The sequence below is a fragment of the Gymnogyps californianus genome, chromosome 3 (assembly GCF_018139145.2).
Source record: "Gymnogyps californianus isolate 813 chromosome 3, ASM1813914v2, whole genome shotgun sequence".
NCBI lineage: Eukaryota > Metazoa > Chordata > Aves > Accipitriformes > Cathartidae > Gymnogyps > Gymnogyps californianus.
The window spans coordinates 111,209,667-111,222,267 of NC_059473.1; the positions used below are offsets into that span (position 1 = coordinate 111,209,667).

General features: G+C 36.3%; 1 protein-coding gene across 1 annotated transcript in view; it reads left to right on the forward strand.

Moving 5' to 3' along the window:
* TAF1B (TATA-box binding protein associated factor, RNA polymerase I subunit B) overlaps window positions 1–12,601 on the forward strand; it is a 50,620-nt gene that overhangs the window by 36,680 nt on the left and 1,339 nt on the right. Inside the window, 6 exon segments of the mRNA XM_050894908.1 lie at window positions 566–713; window positions 2,849–3,026; window positions 3,339–3,385; window positions 6,156–6,246; window positions 6,703–6,773; window positions 8,902–9,127. Coding sequence (XP_050750865.1) covers window positions 566–713; window positions 2,849–3,026; window positions 3,339–3,385; window positions 6,156–6,246; window positions 6,703–6,773; window positions 8,902–9,127 — 761 coding nt within the window.

Below are 12,601 nucleotides of genomic sequence, written 5' to 3' on the forward strand. Positions count from 1 at the left end.
TGTACAGTGAGGGCGGTAAAACACTGGAGCAGATTTCCCACAGACCGTGTGGAGCTGCCATCTACGGAGATATTAAAAATCCGACTGGACATGGTCCTGGGCAGCCTGCTGTAGCTGACCCAAGCAGGGGCTTGGACCCGATGATCTCAAGCAGTCCCTGCCAACCTCCACCCTTCTGTGGTTCTGTGATCTCTTAGCTCTTTAGAGAGTTCACCGTCAATTGTACCTGTATTGGTTTTTTTTCCAACGCTCTTTCAATTTTGGAGCATCTGGAGACATACTGATCACTTCACAAAAAAGGTAGTGGGTTGGTTGCAGGTCTAAAGCAACTTTCTATTTGTTCCTTATGTATTTCATGGGCTTTAAAACTAGCACGTTTCTCCTTGCAGTACTGCAGTCTGGCTCCATTCTTGCATGTGTGTTTAGTCATAGAGAGTGCTAAAAGAGTCTGTATAAATAATTCTATATTAAATAATACAGAATTTAACATTGGTATCTAATTTAAAATCATTAACAGATATGGTAATAGAGCAAATGTATAACACCCTGTAACCCTGTCTTTCAGTCGTGGCCTGTATATGAAGAAGTCTACAACAAAATGCTTGAGCTTGCAGCGTTTTTAGACCTGCCTCGATTTCCAGATATAACAGACAGCTGCTTTCTTCATCCAGACATGTTGTGCATGAAGTACTTGATGGAAGCTAATTTACCTGGTAAATATTTTCCCAAACCTGAACTGATAAAATTTTTCTTTGGTTTATTAAACTCTAGCAAAAAGACTTGAATTACTACTTTAAAAGTGCCTGCTCCTTTCCTTCTAATTTATACCCATTTAAGCTTGAACTGAAAGATAATTTCTATAGAAAGCACCTTCATCAAACATTTAGAGTATGTATTATAGGCCCAGATATGCAGGGGCACTCTGGTGCTGGCTCTCTAAGGCTGTGGAGTGCATACTTCATTTCAAATCTTTCAGTATCCATGTGAACTAAGAGGCACTAGTTGAATTCGCGTGATTTATTAACTTTAGCTAAATGATTAATGAAGTTGGGACCTGATTGCTTAGCACTGGAATTGTCTCATATATAATATTGACTGTATATTCTATAATATTGTATATTAGCATTAATTTTAATATTAACAAGCGATGCTGTGTGACAAATCAGCTGCTGTCTCACTTGATTTCTGATTTAGTTTTGAAATCGCATATTGCATAAATATTGAATATTTTTGTTTATCCTAAAATTAAGTCTTGAATATTGAATTGCCAAAGAAAGACTAGTAAGTCCTAGTATGTGAACTGTCTGTTGGGCTACCATACTTTCTATGAAATACCACTGTCACTGAAGATGAATTATACAGACAAATAGCCTGTAAACTAATTTTTTTTTTTTTTCCTCAAAGCATTCCAACAATTAATAGTTTGGGGGTTTTTATTGTCTTATTTTGCAATTAGTTATGTTGAATAAAGCTACTTGGCTTTTCTGTTTACTCACAGTTGAATGAAGAGAAGATAACCAACAGATTTAGGGCTCAAATTCCAGAGTAGAAATTCGGATTTTGTAGTTTTACACCAGTGTTGTGATCCTATAGAGGATCACCTTATTTTTCAGATTTTGAAGTATCAATTGAATCAAAGAAAAAGCTAGAAATTTGGCATTTTCAGATTTATTACAGAGAACTACAAAGCTAAGTACTCTTTGAAAATTACTGTAGAAGAATATATTGTCCTTTACTTTTCCTTGCAACTAAGCTTTTTGTCACGTAGAAGCATTTTTTTACAAATTGAAAAAGGACTACTGTTGTTGTCTAACAACTCCTAAAAAATAAATTAAGCAATGAATTTGGCAGTGTTTCTTAGGACGGTAAATACTAATGAAAAGGCCATTTTAAGTATCTGAAATAAAAGAAAATATACTGGCAGTATTTATAAGAAAATTTGGTTTCCAGATTTTGTTGAACTTTTACTGTTATGTACGAGAGGATTAAAAATGAGTTCCTACTGAACTCTTCATAAGCAGCAAGAGAGTATAAAGTATAGCTGGATTAAGGTTGTACTTAGTCATACATTGCTAACCTTTGTGGAATCTGATGGTGATGTAATCAACTCCTGTATTTCTTGCTGAACAGGAAAGGTGAGAAATTTGGGGGATTTGTATCTGTGAAAAATAAGCATAGAGTAATGAGAGACTGTATAGATATCATACTGCTGCTTTCGGAGCTGTAGTTGTATCTTTTTGACATAACCTGCGCTAGCAGGTGTGATTAGGCTTTACAGCGTAAAGCCAGTTTTAACCTAGGCTGGGATTGTCTGTACCTCAGCCGGGTTTTGTCCAGGTAGCAGCAAGCGCTGCCCTGCCGTGATTAGGCTGCTGTTCATACCCAACTAGCTTCTTTAAAACTAGCCCCTATTCCTCTTTGCTGTACTGAATCCGTCCTTGCATGGGTATTTAGTGAACATGCAGGAAAAAAGTTTGTGACAAGTTTTTGGCTTTTGGGGTTTTTTGAAACTATATTTATGTAGATTTAAGATAGGCTTTCCCACAACAATGTTCAGGATGATCTAACAACATCATTCGAGTAACATCAAAACACTATTAAAAATGTGATTTCCCCCCCCCCCCATGTGAATACTAAGTCACAACTGTTTTCCATGTAAGCACAGTGAAGGTTGCCTAGTATTTTTAAAAATACCCAAAAATACTTCTCAGCCTGAAAAAAATTGCTGTCTAATGGTCCTAAAAGACCTAAGCATTGTTTTCCTCAAATGACCAACATATATGCACTGTAAAAGTACTTCTAGCTTGTCTCAACATACTCATTTTATATTTTTATTTACATTAATCAGATGAATTGCATAATTGGACTTGTCGAGTGGTGAAAAAGATCTGTATTGGAGAAGTGGATTTCCTGACTCTTGTGCCTGGAAATAAGTCAACAAGAAAAGTGAAATACGATGTTCTTGCTGCAGCAGTTATTGTAGTTGTGCTCAAATTATTGTTTTTATTAGATGATCACTATGAATGGTAAGTGTACAGGCAAATCTGTAGCAAAGCCCAAATTTCAAATAGTGCAAATGATTGTCTTGGATCATTCTTTCTTTAGTAATATTAAATTTATAGTATTTGAATTTCGATTAAGTTCAGTAGCATAAAACACACCTGAAGGCATTTTAGTCATTAAATATTACTTATTTTTAAAAATCAACAGTTTTAATCTGAAAGTTGGAATAAAATTAGGGTGTAATTTTTGTCAGTTTTATTTGAACTTCAAGTGAAAAATGCAGTATTTGGATCTACAAAATAGCCTGTTTGGTTGTTTTGTTTTTTTTTTTTTAGGTTACTTTCAGACTTTGCTGAAGAAAGAAATAAAAATAACAAAGAAGGTACATAAATATTCTAGTAGAAATGAAATAACTTTGTAATGAGGCTTAGAAAGACTTGTCTTATTGATCATTAAAATGTGTTTTTGTCATTTATTCTTTTAGGGCAAATCTTTATTCAAAGAAAACAGTAGATACTGTTCACGTAAAATCGTCTCAGTTTACCTGCATAATTCTTACTGTACTGGATAGGGGAATTTGGTACACATTTTGCTAGGTACCTTTCTGCTTCTCCTTGTGCATGTTTGCCTCTTGTTTTAGAATTTTATGCATGCTAGGTGAAGATGAATGGATACGCAGTAAAGAGAGAACGCACTTTGATCGTAAATAGCAGATACTTATTAGGGGCATCAAACCATGTTTATGATAAAATCCAAACTTGTTTAGTCTTGTTAAATAAAATGTCTTAGTGTGTAACATATTTCAGATGTAATCTATTTTCTTAGTCCAAATAATTCTGAGAGAGTGTGGAAAAGCTGGCAGCAATTAAGATAGAGAAGATAATGGTGTGAACATGGTTCTTTGAGGGCAAAAAGACCAAATCAAAGATTAGAAGTCTTCAGGAAGATGTTCCATGGCCCGATCCAGATCATAGTTGAAGATAAGATCGAAGATATGTTACAGTGGTTTATCTTTTAAGCCTTCCATCCAGTTTTGGGTCCATTTTGACCCTTCTGTTACTTTTTAAGAATTTAAGTCAATAATAAAATCGGTGTTAGCCATGCATGAGCACAATTACTGCTGTATCTAGAGATAGTCATCACTGTTAATTAAACCTGGTAATTCTCATTTTCAAGTGGATACACAAACTTATTTTGGATCTTTTTTTTTTCCTTTTCATTTCCCTTGAAAACTTGAAGTACATAATAGTGACAAGAGTAGAAGTTGTGCAACTGCTTACAAGCTGAGGCTCAAAGCCATTAATGTCTTAATGGGGTTTCTCCCTTATTAACAAGTCTCACTGCCGTTGGGAATTAACAGCTCATTCCTTGCCTACTTTTTTACTTTAAAATCTGCTGGTGCAAAATGATCCGTATGTTCTGTTATGTTGTCCCTATCCTTAAAATGTTGGGGTGATAGTGAGCAGCTGCACAGAGGAGCTGATGTGAGAATTTCTGTTAGAGCACTGATTAGTGCCAGAGCTCAAAACTGCCTCTGGCATTTTCCCAAAGTTAGCATGCTGAAATGAATAATGGTTAACACTGAGTTTTAAAGATCCAATTCATGTTGACTCCATTCTCAATTTAACTATCCTTTCTCTAGTCTTTTTTTAATTAAAAAAAATAGTATTTCAGCTCCTACAGTTTTTCAAGACAGACTGGAAGCTGTAGAGTAGATAGTGGTACTGACCTAGTGTGTTTGTGTGTGTATGTTCTATGAACTGCACACATACACAATATGGTTTATGTTCAAATAAAATGTGATTGAGATGTGTATATATATATGTGTGTGTCACAGAGCTGTGTATTTTCCGGTCAGCTCAGCTATATGAACATCAGACTAGCAGTATTGGCCAGGTAAATGGTTATTATAGTGTAGCATCATGTCTCTGACAATGGTTTTGCTTGTGACAGATGCTTAATAATTCATATGAAGTTTAATAAAAATTTCCCTCCTCCCCCCCCCGCCCTCCCAGCAGTTTAGGAGTACTTACTTAAACCTCTGGGTATAAGGAGTTCATAAAAGACATTGTATCCACACCTTTGAATTTTAAGAACTACTGAAGGGTCTTTCTTTCCTTCATTTGTCTGTTGCTTTTTGAGTCCATCTATATTTCTAGCATCTAAGACATCCTGTGGCAGGATAACCTGAATAGCAAAAATGCAGATAATACAAAACGTATATAAGCTTGATTATAAGAACAGTATATTCACCTTCAAAACAGTTTAAACAGCTAGCTGGCAAAGCTAAGCATGATGCAAGCATTGCATGCGGTGCAGCTGGGGTGATGGGGAAATGCAAAGCCTGGTTAATTCACAATGCAGATAATCCACCCACGGGTAATAAGAGTTGATTATATTTTAAATATATAAATCTACACCATAGTTCTATTTGGAATTCTTATACTTACTGTACCCAGTTGGTCTACTTCAGTCCCGTGCCTCTTTGGAGCATCGATGATAAATGTGCTGCTAGAATGCCATATGCCTTAACGTTTTTGCATGTGCTGGTAAATATTTGTTCACATATCAGCCAGTGAAGTTCCTGTGCTCAAAAACATGGGGGGCTGATACGAAGTGAATACAATTGTCTAGTTTATCTTTCCAGGCCTGTAAGGTTTCATGGGTAGTAGGATAGACAGTGGGGAGTTGATGAAACTGTTTGAAATTTTACATCTGAGCTTGTTTAGATCTTACTTGTTTAAACCTAAGCGTGATGTATAGTTTCATTAATCCCTTGAAGTCAGCTTTCAAACAGGTGAAGGCCACTTCACGCTGTGGAGATCTAGTTCATTTGGTAAAGAGGAGGTAGTTCCTAGGCTTAACTTTCAGAAAGGAGGGAAAAGGTTTGAATTGAGCTAAATCTGTGAAAACTATTCTAAGCTAAGGGGCTTCTTTGCACTTCCTATGACATGCTGTTCTTTCACTGCATTTCTGCATTTCTCTTTCTTACAGAATTGTTAGATCAAGTATGTTTTCTTTAAGCACATAGAATTCAGGATAGGTTTGTATACAGGTGGAAGACACAGGCTCTAACTGTGTGGAGACCACCTTCTGTGTACTACACATTTCTTTCACTTCTTCCCAACCTAAAATGTGTATGTTTTGTTCAGGTGGTCCATATTTTGAGTTCAAAAAGTGGTACAAGGTGATAAAATGTTCCTTGGATGTGGAGCAAAAGAAATTGGATGAAGAAAGAGCCAAGTAAGAGGGTTTTAAGTACTCTTTCTTTTTTAAGGTAGACAGTTTTACATGAAATCCTGACCCTCACAGAAATTAAAAAGGTTAGGAATTTGCTCCACATTTCCATCCATCAAGCTTGGGTGAATAGAGCGATGAAATCCCCATCTTAATTTTCTATTTACACTCATAATGTTTATCCAGCATATTAATTAAATGCTCACTTTCTGTGACAAGTAGCTTATACTGCTGAACAATTAACTGATTACAGTAAATCTAGGCTTACATGCCTCGGTTTGCCTACTCTGAAAAAAGACTTCCTGGATGTGTTGGGGGGCAGTGGTTTTTAATAGCACTAACCATTAGATTATTTTTATTTTAATTTAATAGCTCTAGCAGTATTTGTAAGAAATTACTATTCTTTTACTTGTTTGCTCCAGCTTTCTTTTTCTTGACAATTCTTATGTCTTTTACTGGTAGATATCTGTGGAGATGTGAAAAGCCACTGTTTTATTCAGCCAAGAAGAAATCTAAAGTTCTTAAGAGAAGACGTGAGTAAACTTTGCTTCTTCCCAGCAACGCAGAAATCTGCTCCAACTTTTCCCATAATAGAAAATCTGCAGCCCTGACTGTGATAACATTTAAATCTTAAAATACTTTCTCTTTTCTCTTTCATCTCTGGGTACAATTAATGTAGTACAATTTTACAACCCGTGGCTGGAATTCTTCAAACAGACATTTTCCTCATGCTTAACTGAAACTGCCTTTGCCGGTCTTCCTAATGACCTACTGAACCACATCTCAGAATGAGTACTCTGTCCTCATCTTCACTTGTTTGTCAGCTGCCTTTATATAACTGTGATCTTCATGAATTGTTGTTGGTCTTCTATAGCTTTCCTGTCCCTTTTCTCCTTTACTTTCTCATATCCTTTGGTATGGATATCCCAGTATGTCCTTTGGTAGACCTTGCACGTCCCTCTTCTCTCCCACTCCTTCTTGCAGTCTTCTATAGAAAGTGAGGAAGGCTTGTCTGAACATGACTTGACTTGAATAGCTAGCTATACGTGGTCAGAATGCAGGTACATCTACTTTATTTTAGTAGCTCTAGAAGTACTTATAAGAATTTAATGGGGTTTACGTTGACATAAAAGCAAACAGAACAACCAAAACCCCGCTTATCTGTGGAAATACAGAAAACGAGAATTTTGTTCAACCAAATCAGATCTGAAGTTCTTCATTCTACATTTAATAGTATCTAGTAAGCAGCAGATATTTGGAGAGAGATGTTAAGTGTGGCAAGTGATATTTTTTCCTTTATATATTCTTCCAGTTTCTGGAAGTGACTGGTTCAGGGACTTCTAAACAAGTTGTATAATCCTGTTTGGTTTGAATAACTCATGTTGGATTTCTCTTTCAAGAGTGCAATTGGGGTTTTTTGAATGTTCTTACTCTGCAAAATTCGGTAGGGGTGATCCTGCAGTCAAGTCATGTTCCGTGGAAAAATATGTTTAGGTTTATTTATTTCAAGCTGATCATTTGCTCAGATGCCCTTTAATTCCTGCCTTTATAAGAAAAAGTGAGTAATGATTCATTGTTCATCATTTCTGTGGCACTCTAGATTCCTCTTCTGGCTCTGCTTCTCTTTGAGGTAGAAGAGGACCACTTAGATTACGGAACTGTACCACTGGCTGTTGCAAGCAGGAATATCACATAATGCCATTGTAACTGGGCAAGATTCATCTTAAAAGAAATTTAAAGTAGTAGAGACAAAGAGTGCTCTAGAACACTTATGTGCCAGATAAAGGTTTTCAGAAACCTTCCTCAGCCTTTGTTTTTGATGGTAGATTTTAGTGTCCTCTTGAAAGATAACCTTCCCAGTCCTTGGATTACTTCAGGATGTCTTTTTTGCTTTTTTCCCAGTTTATGAATGAATTTATTCAGATTCAGGTCATAAGAAGAAGTTGAAGCTCCAACAACAGTGGTTTTTAACCTGCTTTTAATCCTAGGGAAACAAGGCTTATGCGGTCTTATTGTGTGTGCTGATCTATCATCATACCTTCTTTGCCTTCTCAGCCTCAGTAACTTGCAAAAGTTTGTCATTCTTTCACTAGCAGTGGAGAAAGGTGGAGTGGTGTTTTTTGTTGTTTTTTTTTCCCAGTTAAAATTTGCACCATGAAAAGCTTAACCTTAAATCCGTATGCGTATGAAACCAGGCTTCCTTAATTCTGATACACAGGAAACTACTCAAAAAATCTTAGCCAGTCTGAGAGATAGCATACAACCAGGTAAATATAGCAAAAGGCATCCTGGCATGTGGGTTTTTTATCAGCATAAAAATACCAGCAGTATCAAATGGATTTTACAGGTTTTACTTGGGGGAATGCTTTTGGAGTGCCTCAGTATTAATATCATTAGGTATGAAAGACATGGCATTTTGAATTATATTTCAAAATCTTTCCCTAAAACATGTGACAGAGTTGAATTTTAAATGGAATGGGGGAGAGAACATACAGACCTTCAAGGTTTCTCAGTATTCCACACAGAGGTTTAAAGAAAAAAAGAAATTAAAAAAAAAAAAAAGGCATAAATACCCTATTTTCTTCCTGTATTAATCGCCTCTACACAGTATTCTAATACTTAATACTTTTGACTTGGTATTTTTTGTTTCTATTTGTACAGAAATGGTTGTGAACTTACAAAATCAGTTTGGCAAGCTGTCTGGTTCAGTGCGACCTGCTGAAAAGCCAAATCCTTCAAGTTTTCAGTTAAGTTGGTCTGAAGAAAACACAGATGGGAGTTGTTTTCACGGGCATAGCCTGAAGGGAATTTTGCAAGAAAAATGTGGTTTACTTACAGCCATGAACCCTGACTATTGGCTGTGTACAGTTAAACTATGTACTGAGAAGTAAGTATTCAAATTTTTGTTAAATACCTTTTGGAAAGTTCTCCTGAAAGTAAAGTGCCATATATATATTTTTACAAATGACAAATATGGGGTGTGTACACAGCTATGTGTCCACATATTGTTAAAATCATTTGTAGAAAGGGGCGTGTGCAGAATAGTTAGTCTTGGATTGGGAGTAGACAAATTGTAATATGAAGAGTGATCAAAGTGAGCTTTTGAGAAGAGAGGCGATGAGACAAAATCAACAAATAGAGTCACGTGGCGAGAGTAGCAGCTAGGTACAAATACTCACTTCACTTCCTTCTTCATAGTATTTTAGGAAAAACTTGTGCCACAGCTCTCCAGAGAATGGGAAAACGGTTCCATTCCTCTCTCCCCTGCCCCCAAAAAGCATAGGAAATTAATTTTCTAAATCACTATACTGCTTTTGTGGTGGCCTTCATCAAAATTAAAGTTAAAATTAGCAGTCAGAGTTCAAATAAGCAGGCAATTAAGGCCTCCAGAACATATTTAAAAAAAAATAATTATGAGTGAAAAGGACTTTACCACTATTTCATCTAAGCATATCAGCAATCAACAGTTGTATTTTTTGCAAGCAGAAAAGTAAAAGAAGAAATTTCTTTCACTGGAAAAGTAAAAGAAGAAATATGGGAAAAGAAAACATTTTGTGCTCTTAAGGAAGTTTAGTGTCTGTCTTTACTAGAGAACTGTTCCCAAATCCTGCCTTCACAAGTGAAAGGGAATTTTTTTTTTTTTCAATTAAGGGTATATCAAAACAGTCATGCTATTTGTTAGTAAAATTATTTTCTTTAAAGGACCTAAATAGCAAGGAGAATGATAGCCCAGGTAATCCAGCCGTGTACAAAGTTATATGGATATTTAAATATGTGCCTGGTTTGTGTCAAACTTCTCACTCTTCCTTTAATACCTTCTCCTCTTGTGTCAAATTCTGCAAAAATTGGTGAGTTTTCTACTTGGTGGGTGCTGGCAGAGCACCATGGCCAGAGACAGAGAGCAGAAGACCTGCTGAGGGGAGTGTAGGAGTTCGGCAGCATTTACTCCAAGGAATAGGAAATACCTAAAATAGTGTTTCTCGTAAACTCCCTGGGTAGTGTAGCTACGGCTTCTGGATCATAGCCAGATTTTGGTTTTGGCATTGGTTGTATCATGAAACCCTAATCCAGAAGAGGAATGTACCGGTGAGTATCAGTGAAAAAGATGAACTTTGCAGATGGCTTGGATTCTCCTGAATTCCTCATGTGTGCAATTGGAGGGTGTTTTTTGGAAAGGAGGTTGGGTTACATTAATGTGAAATGAGATTTCATTAGTGCATTGAATAACATCTTAAATCTTTATCTGGTATATACTTCTAAATGGCATGCTCAAGAGAGCAATAACTCCTACAGAGTCTTAGTGATACGTTCCTGATTTTTAAAACATTAAATATCCCTCTTGAAAATAACTGGCTTTTTACATGTATGCAGTCGTTTCTGTCTTTCAGTGGATTTATTTGCTTATCTTTATTTTCCTTTTCACATTACCTTTCACATATCCACCGTGACAGAAATGGGTTGGAATAATGTAAACACAGTGTTATATTACAAGAGCTTTGGTTGTATGGATTCATTCTTTTGTATGAATAAGAACCCTTTTTTTTGAAGGGAGGAGAGGTAATAATCCTTTTACCACAAATTTGCGTAAATCTTATGTACACACTGAATGAGTGGATATTTCGGTGTATGTTTGTGTGAATAATCTTTCATGCAAAGTCTGTTTTTAAGCCTGCATTTTCATATGTAATATATTAAAATGTTAATGGCAAACTGTCATAGCCTTCATGAAACAAGATTTGAATTTAAATTCTTACCGGTTAAATTTCCCATTATATCATTTGCAATGCAAGTAGTTAATTATACATCTGACACTTACTTAACTTTGGAAAACAACATCTACTTCAGATATGAGGGTTTATCCTATGCAAGTGTGTGTATGTGTAATAGAACTAAAAACAAACTTACAAATTCTATTTCTCTAAAAATCGGCATGGTCTAACTGGGACTACTGGAATGCTTTAATCCTAGGACTAAAGTATGATTTCAGTGTGGGCAAAGCTGAGATCAGTCAAATAGTTGGTGAAATGCTTTTACATTTTCTTTTATTTTAAAAATTCCACTTTTAAACTGGATTCTAAATTGATTTGGTATAGAAGTCTTTAGGTGATAGGAGTTTTACAGTTGGACTCGATCTTAAAGGTCTTTTTCAACCGAAATGATTCTATGATTCTATATATGATGAGGTATTACAGTGTGTGAAAAATGTTGAGAAAAATGGATTTCCCTTATTACATCTAAATTTAAAATCACCTGGAATTTTTTTTTAGCTCTTCAGAGTTGCCTTTAGGATAAATAGCACAAAATGGGGCAAAAATATGTGTGTGTTTAGGTACTCTTGTGAAAAGTGTAAAGCACCTATTTGATTAACTGGAGTTACAATATTGATGTAATTATGCGTTTGCCTCAGAATATACAGTATCACTCCCCTGCCCTCCCAATGAAAACTGAGATTTGACACCTAAATTGCCATAAGAGCTGTAATTGCCGAATCTCAGGGTTGACTAGGATGTAGCAAAATGTCTTAATTCATATTAGCCAAAAAATGCAGATTTGGTTCAACCAACATTTCTCAATGAAGTTTGAATTTAGCCAACACATTGCGTTGTGGGGTCAGCGAGTTCATTCTGACGCTGCTGAAATGTCTGATTTAATTTAGTTTTTTTAAGAAGTCTGGCAGCTTTCGGGGAACATGAGATAGGGCACAGGATGGGATGTACGGCGCGAGAGACCTAGTTTCAGATTTCCAATCTGCCAGACTTTGGGAGGCTTTAAACAAAGACTCGGCTCCCCGAAGTGTGGCTTGCATGGCACTCCAGGACGGGTCCGTCTGTTCCTCCAGTTTGAGGTAAAATGTAAATGATTGTTGGGCCAGAGGGAGCGAGCAAATGACTCTATAGTCTAGTAATTAGCACACTTGCCTGTAAATTGGGACAGACAGATTCCAGTCCTTGTTCTGGTGAATATTTAAGGCCGCTGCTCTGAATCAGAGGGGAAATTTTGAGCTCTGCTTCTCCACATCCCAGGGCAGTACCTAGTAAGCTAGAAGATGCATAGGACTTACATGGTGAATAGCACCTGAATCCCCATATCAATGTAAAAGACCTTTTTAAAAATTGAAACAGCTGGATTTTATACTATTTTAAACTTGCCACTTTTAATAAAAACAAATGTGAGGCTAACCCAGAAGAGGGTATTTTTCCAACCTAAGTTGCTGAACTTAATGTTTACAGAGCTTCTCTGCAGTCTGTCCTCTGTTATCCGTTCAGTCTGACACTTTTTACCAGCAAGTCCAGTCTGCTATTTTCATTATATACTTCATCAGTAAAATCACCTCATCATTTGCATTAACATTTTCACCGTG